This window comes from Panicum hallii, chromosome 4 (genome assembly GCF_002211085.1).
Source record: "Panicum hallii strain FIL2 chromosome 4, PHallii_v3.1, whole genome shotgun sequence".
NCBI classification, from domain to species: domain Eukaryota; kingdom Viridiplantae; phylum Streptophyta; class Magnoliopsida; order Poales; family Poaceae; genus Panicum; species Panicum hallii.
Window position 1 is genome coordinate 25080381 of NC_038045.1, and position 16220 is coordinate 25096600.

General features: G+C 44.6%; 1 protein-coding gene across 2 annotated transcripts; it reads right to left on the reverse strand.

The window, feature by feature from the left end:
* Nucleotides 1–12248: 12248 nt before the first annotated feature.
* LOC112889372 lies at nucleotides 12249–15580 on the reverse strand. 2 transcript variants are annotated; one of them, XM_025955962.1, is made up of 6 exons: nucleotides 15217–15580; nucleotides 14994–15098; nucleotides 14845–14892; nucleotides 14587–14706; nucleotides 14241–14372; nucleotides 12249–13681 (listed from the first exon to the last, which is right to left on the reverse strand). In XM_025955962.1, the coding sequence occupies exons 1-6, from the start codon at nucleotides 15359–15361 to the stop codon at nucleotides 12516–12518; spliced, it is 1716 nt and encodes a 571-aa protein (XP_025811747.1). In that variant the 5' UTR covers nucleotides 15362–15580; the 3' UTR covers nucleotides 12249–12515. The 2 variants fall into 2 exon arrangements, with proteins under 2 accessions (XP_025811747.1, XP_025811746.1); XM_025955961.1 differs by having other exon boundaries at nucleotides 14845–14895; nucleotides 15217–15578.
* Nucleotides 15581–16220: the final 640 nt, after the last annotated feature.

A 16220-nucleotide genomic window follows, 5' to 3' on the forward strand; every position in this document is an offset into this window, starting at 1 on the left:
CCAACTATAGAAATTTAGGACAGAAAAATAACAAAGCAAATGTTAGATCAAGCCTATATTTACCGTGAAACTGCAAAAGTCTTAATCATACAAGCCAAACGGAGCAGATCAAATTCAGACATGGAGCAAGCAAACAGATGTGCTCAAAAGGTCCAAAATCAGTAATTCACCCTGGGCTTTTGCAGACCATCAAACGAGGATTCTAAGATTAGGCTCCCCACGGAGTGGCACGAAGCCGGAGGCCGGAAGCCTGTGCGTGGGGTATCCCTACGCATCTTGTGGAATATGGTTAAGGGATACATCTATAAAGCCCAATAAGATCCGATTAGCAGAAACTTGGCCACATATTACACAACGGCATAACGCACATGGAGCATATCTCTAAATCATCTACTGCCAGTGTAAGATAAAATATATTTAAAAGATAAATTACAGTCCATTGGCGTGGACATATTAGACCTGTGGACATATTAGACCTATAAGGAGACATAAATTATATTTTTGTAGTTTTGTTGCATTCAACATTTAAAAAACTACATACAACATTTTCTGGAAAGTAGTTAAACATTTCAGGAAAACAAAGTCAACATTTTCACGAAAATGTTGAAATGGTATTTTGAAAATGTTGAAACAATATACTCCAAATGTTGAATTTTATAGACAAAATTCAAAAATTTAAAAATATATAATATTGGATCTCATTTCATTGGGTTAATTCTGTAGAACGTGATGGTGCAAACGGATTTGAAAACGCATTTACCGTCTAAGAGAAAAGATCATTTAAAGATGGAGATTCATCCTAGATTCTTCTCCAACCATCCCAATCAGGTAGTGACATGTGTCCCCAAAAAATTCCAAAATCGGCGCCGCATTCCCACTTGGCGTTCTCCGCGGCTGCATGACATTAGATCTCAGATATTGAAGTACCACGCACAAATCTAGAATATTAGAAGATGTATATAATTTTTTCTTCCGGAAGATAGATAGGAATTCCGCTGTGTGTGAGGGTACGTGACGGGGCTAACTTCTATATGAAAGCTGCTTAGGAATCACACACGCCCATATGCGGCCCATTAATTGATTGCCCGCCCAACGCACCGGCATGCAAGCCGTCTTTTCCGGCGCAGAGCATTAGACAAGAGATGTTTTTTTCCTTTTCCTTTCTTTATTGCTTTTTTCATTCTTTCTGTTTGTTACTTTCATAATTCTTCTCATAATCCTAGCAATTAGCTAATTATATTCTAAGATGCACGATTTTGTGACTTTCAACATTATAGAAGGATTTTAACATTTTAATTATTATTTCCTTGTTTCACATTATAAGTTCAGTAGTATGTTCAAAATGTTGAACTAGCATAGTTAACATTTTCAAATTTTAGATTCAACATTTCCCTAGACTTTGTTCAACAATTCAGATCAACTCCATCATCATTTTGTATTGAAATGTTGAAGCAATACATTTGAAATGTTGAAATAGTACATTTCAAATGATGATTTTATAAATATGTACAAAAAGTAAAATATAATCATATTGGATCTTATTTTGTTGCATTAATTCCAAATAACACAACGGTTCAAATGGATTTAAAAAAGAATTAACGGTTCAAGAGAAAGTAGCATTTAAAGTTTGAAACTGGAATTAGATGAGAAAATAGCATGCTTCAATCAGCCGCTGACACCTGCCTGCCGACTCTCCGCTCAACCGCAAGCCTCTCCCGCAACTTCATCTGCCTGGGTGATCTGAGCCATTGCACTAATCGCAAACATAGGAAGATATGGATGGAAAAAGAACTCCCGGAAGATCTATTGGATTGCCGTTTTGTGACGGCGCAGGAGACCGAAAGCCTGTTCTGTGACGGGTCAGCAGTGCAGCAGGGTCCCTCGAAGACTGATTATTGGGTCTTTTGTTGTCTGGGCCGAAGTTAGCTAACTAGTGAAGGAAAAATGGTCTAAAATTCATGGTAGCCCTAGGCCTATCTGGACTACCCTTTGGGTCCACCACCGGAAACGACTAAACAAGTGGCTATCATGTTTATGATCTGCTATGAAATATGCTTTGTTTATTTTTATTTGGAGATGTGGTACAGGAAGCAAATGTGGAACGTTATCCGCGCGTTTGGATTGATGGAAGCAAATCATCAAGTATTTGGAGATGTGCTTCCAACAAATATTTTGAGTGTACCGATTCGTCGCCAAGCCATCCTTTCCAGCCCTCCCTGCTACATTTATGGATGGGCAATTTTGCTCCTGGACACTCTACAATGTCCGGGGCTGCGTGCTTCGGGGGGGGGGGGGGGGGGGGAGGGGCGCCCGCCCTGCGTGCCTTGTCGGCGGTGAGGGGCGGCGGCGGCGGCGGCGCCCCTGCTTGCCTCGCCCGGGGGGGGGGGGGGTGGGGGCCGGCGGCGGCGCCCCTGCTTGCTTCGCGGGGGTGGGGTGGGGGGGGAGGGTTGGGGGGGGCTGCTTCGCGCCGGGGGGGGGGGGCGACGGCGGCGCCCCTGCCTTGCTTCGCCGCCGGGGGGGGGGGGTGCGGCGGCTTGCTTCGCCGGGGGCGGGGGTGGCCGGTGGCGGGTGGAAAGCGCGCCGGGGGAAGGGGGCACAGGGGGTAATTTGGGTATTTAGAAATTTTTCTCCCTCCATTTTTCTCAAAATGAATATTATACTCACTGCGGTATCCATTGGCAAAGATGCACACTTAAAAGATGTCCAGCAGCAAAGGCAAGATTGAGTAATGTCCTGTGACAAAAAACGACATTGTAGAGTGTCCAGGAGCAAAATTGCCCGATGCGCTGGTTCCGTAAAAAGAACGTCTGACAAGCCCATCCTTCGCGCTTGGTCTCGCGACGGACGAATTCATTCCAGATAGGGCGGTTCTGCAGTCCAAACAGACCGTATATTTCATCGCAGCAACACTGTAAGGTTCGAGGGCTAAGCTCACGGTGAGGAGCTGTGATGACCAGGAGAGGAAGGGGCAACCAGTGAGGCGTTGAACAACGGTTGTGGAATGGAGTTGAAGCATGTACTGCCACGATCACATCTGGAAATGGCCTGCAAATGGGTCAAAACCCATCCCAACCCGCAGCTAATGAGCCAACTCTGTCAACCCAAGCCCACCCAAAGGTTCAATTGCAGGAATATATACCACAGCTACCTTTCATACTAGAAGGTCCTGTATTTATATCATATACTGATACATTATCATAGTAACCACAGGACCATATACGAAACAGCCATGCTATCGTTTCTTCATCAAGTAGAATGTAACATATTTTTCCCAGAAAGATGCCAAACTAAAATTTCTGGTACACTCCTAAATGGGAGGAGTCCCATGCAAACCACACTGGTCTTTTCTCACCACAAAACAGTACAACAGGTGATTCAAAATTTCAGTGCAAACATAACAAAGGCCAGTCCTTAGCACCACATGCTTAGAAGCCACAATCTTTGAGTTCCAGAAAACATTTCACCTGGGAGTGGTACAAACTACAAACAAACGTAGAGGAGCAGAAAGAAAGTCATGTCAATATAACAGACAGAGAAATCTAGCAGGGCATCCCAATTAGCAAGCAAGTTGCATGTCAGAAATTCAGAATATCAATTGCATTTGTCAAATTTGGACTAGGCCAGCAAGATGACAGCAAAGAATCAAGAAAGACCCTGACTATATAACAAGGTTTTGAGAACAACATGGTAAGTTGTATCAAATGGTCCACACTTACATGGAATAAAATGTACATATATGCAAGATCCATCTTGCAGTTCGCTCTCAAATCTTCTTAACTTCACAAAAACTAAATTCTGAATAAAAACAATCACATGCTACAGGTCCTCCAATCCTTGCTAAATGATCACTGATAAGGTGATTCATTTCCATAAGCCACAAAGATATGAAACTTACCATATACAAAGATATGAAACTTACCATATACAAAGATATGAAACTTCAAATCAAAAATAGTTTATCAATTGTAGGTAGATGGACCAAATATTTGAAACCAGATCTTATCGTCTGTTGTTTTCAGGATCAGAGGATAAACAAATTTCCCAATTATCAGTACATATTAGCTCTGAACCGCTGCTTTCAGCCTCCAATTTCAAACCAATATAAGTAGAAATCAAGATTCGCAATTTCCAAGAAGAAAGAATCTAATGCTAGTAACAACGACAAGCGCAACAACGACCACCGCTTTGACAAAGGCCACTGGAACTACTCGGGATCCTCCCAAAAGCGCAAGCTAGACGATGAAGTCACAACTGTTGAGCGCAACCCATGCGGCAAGAAGTCGGAGAACCAGCAGGACCAATATGAGAAGATTCTGCACAAGCAATGCCTGATGCACCCGAAGTCCAAGCACACGCTCTTCCAGTGCACACGATCAAGGATGTCAATAAGCTCACAGGCTGTATGGCGGCTCTGAATAGGTTTATCTCATGACTTGGAGAACGGGGATTACCCTTCTTCAAATTGCTCAAACGACACGACAAGTTCCAGTGGACCGAGGAGGCGAAGCAGGCGCTAGAAAACCTCAAGCATCATCTGCAGTCGCCCCCTATCTTGACGGCTACACAACCAGACGAGAACCTATTACTCTACATCACCGTGGCTACTCACATCATCAGCACGTCAATCGTGGTGGAACGCTAGGAGGAAGGCCATGCCTTCGGTATGCAGCGGCCGGTCTACTTTGTCAGCGAAGTTCTTTTTGAATCCAAGGTTCGTTATCCGATAATTCAAAAACTACTCTACGCTATACTCATCACCTCCAGGAAGCTTCACCACTATTTTGACGCACACAATATCTCGATGGTTACTGATTTCCCATTGATGGATATTCTCCACAATCGGGATGCCACTGGGCTCATCTCCAAATGGGTAATGGAACTGGAGTCTCTTACTCTCAATTTCAAGCCCCAAACTGCCATCAAGTCGCAAGCACTAGTCAACTTTATGGCAGAATGACGAGAAAACAAAGTGGAAGCCCCAACCAACCTGCCAGAGCATTGGGTGATGTACTTCGACGGCTCACTCAAGCTTGGAGACGGTGCTGCGGGATTACTCTTCATCAGTCCAACTGAAGAATAACTCAAATATGTATTCCAAATATTATTTGAGGTCTCGAACAACGAAGCCGAGTACGAGGCACTACTGCACGGGTTGCGCCTAGCAGTCTCTCTGGGCATCAAGCGACTACTAACTTATGGCGACTCCTTGCTGGTGATCCAACAAGTTAAAAAAGAGTGGGATATCAACAAGGACACCATGGACATGTACGTCACGAAAATACGCAAGCTCGAGAACAAGTTCTCGGGTTTGGAAATTCATCATGTGATTCGCGACAACAATTTTGGAGCTGATGTGCTCTCAAAACTAGGTTTCCGTCGAGCAAATCTCCCACCAGGAGTTTTCGTCCACAAGTTGCATCACCCATCCATCAAGATACCAGATCAAAGCACCATCACTCAGGGTCATATAGAACTTGACCGAGAGGTCTTGATGATCGAGGTCGACTGGCGGGTGACTTTTCTCGACTTCATCAAGGAGCACAAACTACCTCCCAGCGTCGACCCAAAAAGCGCTGAGGCCACATGCATCCTAAGGCGCAGCAAAGGTTACGTTCTAGTTGGGGACAACTTATAGAAGCGTGTATCAGCATCAGGCATACTCATGAAGTGTGTCCACACGGAGGAAAGCAGAGAAATACTCCAGGAAATTCATGAAGGCGCATGCGGAAACCATGCTGCTTCTCGAATGCTAGTCGGGAAAGCTTTCATATCCAGGTTCTACTGGCCGACCGCTTTGGCAAACACTAAAGCACTCATTCGCCGCTGTGCAAACTGCCAGTTCTTCAGCAAGCAGCCCCACATCCCGGCCCACAATCTTATTACCATACCACCTTCATGGTCGTTTGCATGCTGGGCCCTGGACATGATAGAGCCCTTGACAACTACGCTAGGAGGATTTACTCAGTGTTGGTAGCCATCGACAAGTTCACGAAGTGGATCCAGTACAAGCCAGTTACAAAGTTCTCTGCAGATCAAGTGGTTAGCTTCATCTGCGATATCTTGCACCGATTCGGCTTCCCCCACACCATCATCACAGATCTGGGATCCAATTTCCACTTGCATTAGTTTTGGGATTTCTGCGAGCGCAGCGCCATCGAGGTCAAGTATGTTTTAGTAGCTCACCCGCAGGCCAACGGTCAGGTTGAGCGCGCCAACGGCATGATCCCGGATGGGCTGAACAAAAGACTCTATGACGAGAAGAGAAAAAAGAGAGGCAAATGGATCAATGAGATCTCATCAGTAGTCTGGGGGCTTCGCACACAACCAAGCAAGGCCACAGGACACTCGCATTTCTTTCTCGTCTACAGGTCCGAAGCTATACGTGGCAATCTCCTCGACTGGAGATGTAAGAAGAAGGTGAGGCTGATGACGCAAGACATCTTGAACTTGACTCGGCAGAAGAAGTCAGATTCAATGTTTTGCTTCAGACGGCCTGCTACTTACAAGGCGCCTGTCATTACCATGACCGGAATGTTCAACAACGATCTTTCAACGTTGGAGATTTGGTCCTTTGCCGCATCCAGGATGAGACTGGGCTGCACAAGTTTAATTCTTGATGGGAGGGACCCTTCATTGCGCTCAAGGTTACAGGACCAGGGTCGTATCGCTTACAGTACCCTAATGGTCTAGGAGGTCCCAAACTCCAGGAATATCGAGCACCTAAGCCATTTTCACCCTTATCTAACTTGTATCCCAAGTTGTCAGCTGCAGCGCAGCATAGTTTACTGAAGGGGCATCGCTCCTACACTTCCAGTACTACTCCATTTACTAGTTCTCAACTAGTACTACATATAGTTTACTGAAGGGGCCTCGCTCCCATACTTCCAGTACTACTCCGTTTACTAGTTCTCAACTAGTACTACGTGCAGTTTTCTGAAAGGACATCGCTCCCATACTTCTAGTCCTGCTCCGTTTACTAGTTCTCAACTAATACTATTTGTAGTTTACTAAAGGGGCATCGCTTCTACACTTCCAGTACTACTCCATTTACTAGTTCTCGACTAGTACTACGCGTGTAGTTTATTGACGGGGTCTCGTTCTCATACTTCCAGTACTACTCTGTTTACTGGTTCTCGACCAGTACTACGTGTAGTTTACTAAAGGGGCATCGCTCCTATACTTCCAGTACTTCTCTGTTTACTAGTTCTCGACTAGTACTACGTGTAGTTTACTGAAGGGGCCTCGCTCCCATACTTCCAGTACTACTCCGTTTACTAGTTCTCAACTAGTACTACATGCAGTTTACGGAAAGGACATTGCTCCCATACTTTCAGTCCTGCTCCGTTTACTAGTTCTCGACTAGTACTACGTGTAGTTTACTGAAGGGGCATCGCTCCTACACTTCCTGTACTACTCCGTTTACTAGTTCTCGACTAGTACTATGTGTAGTTTACTAAAGGGGCCTCGCTCCCATACTTCCATTACTACTCCGTTTACTAGTTCTCAACTAGTACTACGTGCAGTTTACGGAAAGGACATTGCTCCCATGCTTTCAGTTCTGCTCCGTTTACTAGTTCTCAACTAGTAATACGTGTAGTTTACTAAAGGGGCATCGCTCCTACACTTCCAGTACTTCTCCATTTACTAGTTCTCGACTAGTACTATATGTAGTTTACTGAAGGGGTCTTGTTCCCATACTTCCAGTACTACTCCGTTTGCTAGTTTTTGACTAGTACTACATGCAGTTTACTGAAGGGACGTCGCTCCCATACTTCCAGTACTACTCCGTTACTAGTTCTCAACTAGTACTACGTGTAGTTTACTGAAGGGGCTTCGCTCCTACACTTCCTATACTACTCCATTTACATGTTCTCGACTAGTACTACGTGTAGTTTACTAAAGGGGTTTCGTTCCCATACTTCCAGTACTATTCCGTTTACTAGTTCTCGACTAGTACTACATGCAGTTTACTGAAGGGACATCGCTCCTATACTTCCAATACTACTCTGTTTACTAGTTCTAGACTATTACTATATATAGTTTACTGAAGGAGCATCGCTCCTATACTTCCAGTACTACCCCGTTTACTAGTTCTCGACTAGTACTGCGTGTAGTTTACTGAACGGGTCTCGTTCTTATACTTCCAGTGCTACTCCATTTACTAGTTCTCACTAGTACTATACTGAAGGAGCATCGCTCCTACACTTCTAGTACTACTTCATTTACTAGTTCTCAGCTAGCACTACGTGTAGTTTACTGAAGGGGTCTCGCTCCCATAACACTGCATTTACTCGTTCCCGATTAGTTTTACGCACCGTCAGCAACCTCGACTCCCCTAGCTCCCATGCTCGGGGGTTGGGCTCAACAGGGCACTCAGCGTGCTTTCAGCGGATCACTTAAGCTCCCATGTTCGGAAGCTGGACGCTGCAAAAGTACTCGGAAGATTCATAGAAAAACCCGATTTAAGAGGCTTTTTAAAGATTTATCTCGGGAAGATAATTGTTTAACCATTATTTTAGAGATTTTGTTCCAAAATAAGGGTTTATTCAAATTTTTAGTCCAGGGATCTTATCTAGCCATTGAATCAAGGAAAAAGGTTTTGAGCGGTAATTTAGGGCACTTTTTTGGAGAAGTTATTTGTTTAACCATTTTTTCAGGGAATTCATTCTGAAAAAAGCAGTTTTCAAATTTCTAAACCAATTTGATCATCTTAACCGTCAAATCCTTACCATCATTGCATGCCATGATTCTTTGGACCCCTTTTTCCAAACCTTGGGGATTTGGATTGAAGACTCGGAGGCTGCGGGACACATGTCATCAGCAACTTATTTTTCAAATTTTTTGGAAGATAAGGACAGAAGATTCAAGGCTCATTTGACCCTTGGCTTGATTCTTCGATTCAACCTAAACCTCGAGGGCTACTCTATATGGAGTGTGAGTTTAATCGCACATCATATATAAGAAGACTTGACAACTATTCGGAGCATAAGCACCTCACAGCCTCGATGCAGCTAATGAAGTACTCGAAAGACACCTTCAAGACGGAGTTCGGGAGAACTCGAAGACGCCTTCAGAAGTACTCGGAAGCCTGCAGTACTCGACTACGAAGAGCTCGGGGGCTTGTCAGATCCGGGGCCACGGGACTGCGCACATGGCGTACATATTCTAGGATAAGGGGTGGGACATGGCCCACACCCTATACCAATTGTAACTACTCGTACCGTAGTAGAACTAGTCAGAACAGAAGGAAACTACCCGAAAAGTATTTGGGTAGGACTCCTAAGCTCATATCTAGCTAGAATTTTCATGTAACCCTATCCCCCCAAACTATATAAGGGCGGGCAGGGATTCCCTCCAAATGCTCTCGGCGGCCCGAACCTGTCTAAACTTTATGTTCCTTGCACCTTCGAGTTCCTGATCTCGGCGAAATCCTACCTATAACTCACCACCTCGGGGTATCCCACGGTGGGCTTGGCGGTAAAACACCGACATAGTCAACGCGAGATTTTCATCCGTTGGATAGACGAAAACCTATTTTCATCTACGCATTGGATGAAAATAGGATTTTTATCTGCTTAGCGGATGATTATGCTATATTTTTGTAATTCCTCAATTTTGGCATTTTATTTTTCTAACTCTGTATTTTTGTATTTAAAAAATTAAAGGTTCATCTCCACCAAGGGCTTGAATGAAAGGGAGGCAGCGACAGCTGAGTGAGCAGGTTGGCAAGACCTTTATTCCTTGTGGGGGCGACGGTGGCCGGAAATGATGGGCACCAAACTAAACAGATTGATATAGTGTGGAGGCAACAAGATCCCCTCCAAGGCTCCAAGTGGGGGGACAACAAGCGGAACTGACCGGAAACAATCGACCAGGAGGATGAGGTCGGTGCGAAGGAATAGTCCTTTTTATAGAACCTGGGGTGAAGGATGAGTTATAGAGGGAAAAGACTATGACACCCTTTTAATTATGTGTAAATCTATATAATTATTTTTGTCAAATGAAACGGTCAGCAAAAGTTTAAAAGGAAAGTACCTGAAGGGACCATCTGTTCTTTTTTAACCATTGGAACACAACAACTAAAAATTATAATCACAATATTATAAAACCACGGCTACAACAAATGTGAGTGCATATTAAAAAATTTTAGAAAGTATCAATGAAACAAATAGAATTAGGCAATTAGACTAAAAGGTGCAATATGGCAAATCAACTGTTGATACATCTAGAATATTTGTACAATCCTAAAGCATTTGTTGCAAAATCATGTCACATATCAAATGTGATGAAAATAAGCACCGAAATCAAGCTATTGTAGCATCTTAAAACAACTATTACAACATCAATATTCAATTAATTGTAGCATAAAATTCACACACACAACAATTCTTCTTGATATTTCTTACATATTTAAATACTGCAACATGAAAAACAATCACCGCAAAAGGAGGATGAAAAATTTTCCATCACAAAAAAATCTAGATGCATATCACGCTGCAACATCACGATATGCCTATGAGCCTCTCACAATAAAAATGCACATAAAAATTTCCCACCACAACATGCATTTTTGGGGATGGAGCATCACTCCTGCTATAAACATCATCACATTCTTATTGCAATAAAAAATTGTGTGTAAAGACTCCCACCACAACATCCATCGCTGCAGGGGCCAACCTAGGGGGTGGCCGGATGGGCGGCGGCCCACCCTAAGATTCGGCCCAACAACCCTCATCTCCTAATTTTCCTGTTGTTGGCAGCACCTTTGGACTTGCTTGTACTAATTATTTTCTTGTGTACAACAATTGATGCTCGAATTGATAAGCTAAAAAGTGAGAAATTATAATTTTATAAGATTAGATTGACTTATTCAAAAAATATTTTAAAAAATTGCTTCATTGGACCACCATAACTTTAAATTCTAGATTTGCCACTGCGGCACTGGGTTGGAGCAATTTTTGGTTGGGCGCCGGACGCCCTAACTTGAGCATTAAGGTTCAAAAAGGGGCAATGATGCTGGGTACTACATATGGTAAGTGATATTCATTTTGTTGGCGATCACCTGTTATATACAGAGAGGACATTAATGGTTGATATTTCCTTTTCTGCATCATGTTCCATGGGAAAACACTGGGCTCAATGTGGTAAGAGTTAGCTACGTCGTCTTGGATGCCACGCTATGTTGTATCCATAACAAGGTCATCATTTGTTGGGGTAAATGTGAATACAGATATCTTAATTATTTGATATCCATATCCTCTAAAATGTAAACATGGATATTCGTATTCATATCAGATTGTAATGTAGTACTAAGGTGGAGGTTTCAATCCGTTTTTCATTGTTTTCCTTTATTCGATTTCAGATTCATAGTCGACAATGTTTAATGTACCCTACATTACAATGATACTAATTTTAATATTACTAATAATATATTGATTGAAACTATTTAAAGTTATTATGACTAATGGACAATGATAATAGTCTTAATATTACTAATGATATATAAAGATTTTGTTTTGTTAATTTTAATATCACTAAACATGTTAATTTTAAATGCTTTGAGTTTATCCATTTTATTGGTGAAACTTTTTTATATACTTTAATTATTTATTTCTTGGTAAATATTTTTGTATTTACTTATAGTTTTTTACTGATTTTTATATATTTAATTGTTGAAATATTTATTGATGAGCTATCCTCTTTATATTTGTATAGTGATTTTGTTGTTCTCAGACCATTCTGAATCTAAGCTATTTTTAATTCGTATTCAAGTTAAAATAGGATGAAAAGCTCCGAATCTGTGCTATTTGTTTTGTCTCATATTCGAGTTAAAATATGGTAAAAAGTGTTATCTAGATCCAATTCTATGCGTATTCGATCTGAATTTCATTTCTAGCCATTTGCAAGCCCAGCTGTAGTCCTGTAAGGTCAAACTCTGGTTGTTGAACTAGCTTGTCCCTAGTACCATCACATGCTTAAAGCACAATCACATGTTTCCTAATAGTCTTATTGTTATCCTAGACCTCGTGTAGTTGCAAGCAGACCATGTGGGAGCCAGGGCAGTTGACCAATAATTAGATGAATCTAGAGACACCTCAGCACATCGCTTTTTGTAACCACTTCAGCGATTAAGTTAATCTCTAAACCAAACATTGAAGTCAACCGGTACTCCATCCCCAAAATACTGTATTATTGCAGGACGATAGAAGATAGGTGGCACATGGCACTATAGCAAGTAGCAAGAATCGGATTAGAAATATCTGATACTATATTATTTTTCGATGAGGCTATATGTGATTTGAATGAATTTCGTTCCATCTTTGCACCTACAGCAATTTATACAGTGTACACACACCTTCTCTATCCTACAATTTCCAGAATGGGGACATTCTCAGGTAAGGATAGAACAAACAATAATTATTTTTACTAATTAAACGGGAACGAATGGTGAAGAAAAAATGGATTGTGTACAAGAATCTCTATTACCATGCCCAACAACCAATCGATCACAATCTTCAGGGGTTGAGATTGTCCAATGCCTCCAAGAGAATAGGCCTGAACCTCTTGCAATCCAGCTTCACGTTCTGCTTGTCCATGAAAGTCTGCCTGATGAAGTCGAACCCGTGCTTATGGAATGCAATAGGGTTCTTGAAGATCTCATGGTCCCGTGGGTACTGCTCCGTGAGGCTGCTCTCGTCCACGCTGATGCTGTACTGCTTGTAGTGCAGGCCCATGAGCTCTGCTGGGTTGCCGAAATCGGTGCGGGATACCCATTCCAGCCCTCCCCACGGCACGATCTGAATCAGCGTGGCATTCTGTGGCAGGAACACACAGTTTGTGAGCCCAGCCCCATGGACTCCCATCATCACGTCGACCGTGTTAACCAGCCTGGCGAACTTGGAGATATCAGAGCTCACATTGGCCTCATCGATCACCACCTCAAAGCCGATCTCCTTAGCCATCGCGATGATCTCATCGAGGTTGAGGAACATCCTCGTACGGTGCCTCTTGATGATGAGCAATCTTGGCTTGACCTTGGGGTACTCTCCAAGCACGGTAACGGTGTCCCTGCCCAGCGAGTAAGCTCCGCGCATGAACCTGTTGAAGTCGACCATAGAATAGTTGTGCGGGGCCTTGGACGAGTCGATTGTGAACTCCATGTAAGCATGGAGGCCGACAATGACATGCTTGAAGCAATGCACCTGGTCATCCTTGCTGAAATCAATCAGTGGGTATTTGGACAGCTTCTGGAGCACAGTGTGATACTTGATTGTCCACCAAAGTGCCATGTCGGTTATGAGGAACTGAACTTCACCATTGAACTCGCTTGCGGTCGTGAAAAGGGGGACCATCACGTCGGTGAAATCATGGAACAGGTTTCCTGTATATCCTGTCAGTGAAAAGATCACAGCAGGCACATCGTGGTACTTGGTGCACTCTGGGGCCACTTTGCTTGATTTCACTGTCAGCTCGGTGATATGGCTGAGGCAGAACTCGTCCCCTTTGCGAGGGTATGGCTTGATCTTCCAGAGCTCATCTCTCTGCGAACCGGCAGGCTCCATGAACATGATTGAGGTAGCGTTTGGGTGAACCCTAACATCACCACGCATCTCACACACATTTGCTCTGAAGTTTGAGAAATCACACAGGGGCTTGCTTCCCTGCAGGTCAGGACCTGTACCTGCAAAGCGGAAGGTACTACGTCAACAACACACGATGTTTAATAGAAATAGTAGGCAGAAACAGCAGGACGGTTGGGAAGGGAGACAAAGACGGTTTGATTAAAACTAGTGAGAATTAGGCATCAATGATATGAGCTTCAACATTAAACAAAAGGAAAAGGAGAGAAGAAGCCCAACATGCAACTTGAATCACCCTACAACGGGAGTCGACGAAAACGTTTCTCTTTGGAGTCGCCGGTTCAAAATACTGCGTACTTCTATATCTTTATACGTAATCTTTCCACTCTCTAATTTTACTTTATGGTGTCAAAAGAGGTTTAACAAACAGTCGAACTGGCATTTGTTTAAGATAGGGGTAGGTGTGTCATTTTGTATCTACTGTGGCTAGACAATGCCCAGGGCCAGCTGGTTACTACCCCAAAATTAGATATGAATGAAATAAACTCAGATCAAGGAAATTACTCTACTATCTCTGTTTCGGCAGACCGAACCAGATCCCGGCTCTTCAATGGAGAACAACACGGGAAGCGTAAATAAAGAGAGAGTGGGGGTACGCACCGTCGTCTTGCTTGCCATTTTCGGTGTCCTCGGTGTCATGAATGGTGTAATTGGAAACGGTTGGAAGCGTGACTTTGTGCTTCTCCGCCGCGTGCCCACGCTCCTCGCCCTCCTTCCCTTTCCCCTCGCCGCCTGGACGTGAACAATCCAGCGCAAAATTGAATGAGAGATCCGAACAAGAACAAAGCCCAATTACCCCGTCTCAGCTCCTCCGAGTGTCAAATCATGGCTCTGCAACTGCGAACACCCCCGACTATAACGAAACGAAACAGGAGGAATCGAATCGGTTGCGAATTCCGGGTGTCCGGACAAGGGAATGATGTGCCGCTCAACTGCGACGCCTCACCTAACGTCTCCTCGTCGGATTTACGGCCGCCCCCGTCCTTGTTGGGGGTCAGCTCCGTCATCCCGCTGGTCGGGTCGGGCTCGCTCAGCACCCGGCTCTCCTCCTCCTCGCCTTTGGTACCTGCAGCCGGAGGATTGAAAGCAGCAGCCGTACGACACGTCAATCGACCAAGAGGATAAGATGAAATGGAAAAATTGAGCAAGAACGAACACCTTTCAGGCAGAAATTAACCAAGAAATTAAATAACAAGGAAATCACCTTTTGGTCTCACATCGGCTTCGTCGTCGACCACTCTAGGATCTCCACCTGCTGAAAGAAAGAAACACACACCCCTAAGTTCAGTAATTTTCAAGAAGCTTCCGGGTGCCGAGAATTCGACAGCGGATCGAAAAGCGGGGAGGGCTCACGGAGAGCGTCGGTGGAGGTCTTCCGGGAGGTGGCGGGCGGCGAGTTGACCTTCTGCTTGATAAGGATGGACGTCGGCGCCTGCTCCACCGGCAGCTTGCCGTTCACTGCGCAAGAGAAGCCAACAGGACCGCCGGCGTTCGGTTAGCTAACGAAATCGAAGGTGGCCGGTCGCGCTCGACAGGGAGGCGAGCTGAATTCTGCGTCTCTGAATCCTGTACTTACGGCTGAAGAGGATGGCGTCGGGCTTGGAGATGACGACGAAGGTGAGGGAGACGAGGAAGAAGCCGACGACGATGACCAGCAGCCGGAACCGCCGTGACTCCTGCCGGAGGCCCCGCACCAGCTTCGGCCGCTCTCCGGACTTCATCCTGCCCCTTTCTCCACTTGTTGGACCCAACCCAAGAGAAAGAGAGGCCTGCGAGAACTCGAGAAGAGGGAGCCCGGGAGCAGAAAAGGAAACGGAGCACAGGAGGCAGCAAGAAGCGGTCAGGCTACTTGGCCAGGCCTCTTGGCTCTTGCGTGTGCCGCCCCGGTATCTAGGCTATGGGCTGGGTGCCTCTGACCAGAGAGGAGGCGAGGCTAGGCGAGGTGGAGGGGGCTGGGTGGCAGACTTGCTCCAGTGGAGAGTGAGGCGTGGTCGTCTGATGGCGGCCTGTGCAGCGGCCGATACCGGGCGACGCGGCAGCTGCTAGGCTGGCGGATTCCCGGCGGCTGCCCTGCTTTCGTAGTTGCTTCCTTCCCCTGCTTTATCATTGCTTTTGATCAATCTCTTTCTTGCATCGTTGGAACGAGTCCGCACGGCGCTGCGACACGCCGCTCCGTATTTTAAGAGATGCATCTCACCGGCTCTGACGGGGAACGGCCAGTGCGATAAAGAATAGCGAATAAAGAAATGTGACGCAACAAAGGGTAGCAATTGATATCAGATAGAATAAAAGGGATAGCAATAAATATAAGCCGAGGGGGAAAAAGACAGCATTACAGATCCGCATAGAAAGATACTCGTATCTACTGCCATCCATATGCATCAAAAAATTCGCATAAGGGGTGATTTTGGGGTGGACTCTAATTCGCTCCCAACCAGTTCAGGAACGATGGCAAGAAAAAAAATCTACTTGGATATGGGGAAATGTTCGAGTCACTGTAAGAGCTCAATTCAAGAAATTCATCTCAAGAATCTCCAAGAGTTTCAAACTTAACTTTATTTTTCTCTACTCGGCTTCGAA

Excerpts from the sequence above, each read along its gene's own strand:
- LOC112889372 (XM_025955961.1), bottom strand. The coding sequence starts at position 15,361 with ATGAAGTCCGGAGAGCGGCCGAAGCTGGTGCGGGGCCTCCGGCAGGAG. Across the intron at positions 15,099-15,216 it reads CGACGCCATCCTCTTCAGCC|TGAACGGCAAGCTGCCGGTG; the intron begins GTAAGTACAGGA and ends TCTCTTGCGCAG. Across the intron at positions 14,896-14,993 it reads GACCTCCACCGACGCTCTCC|CAGGTGGAGATCCTAGAGTG; the intron begins GTGAGCCCTCCC and ends TCTTTCTTTCAG.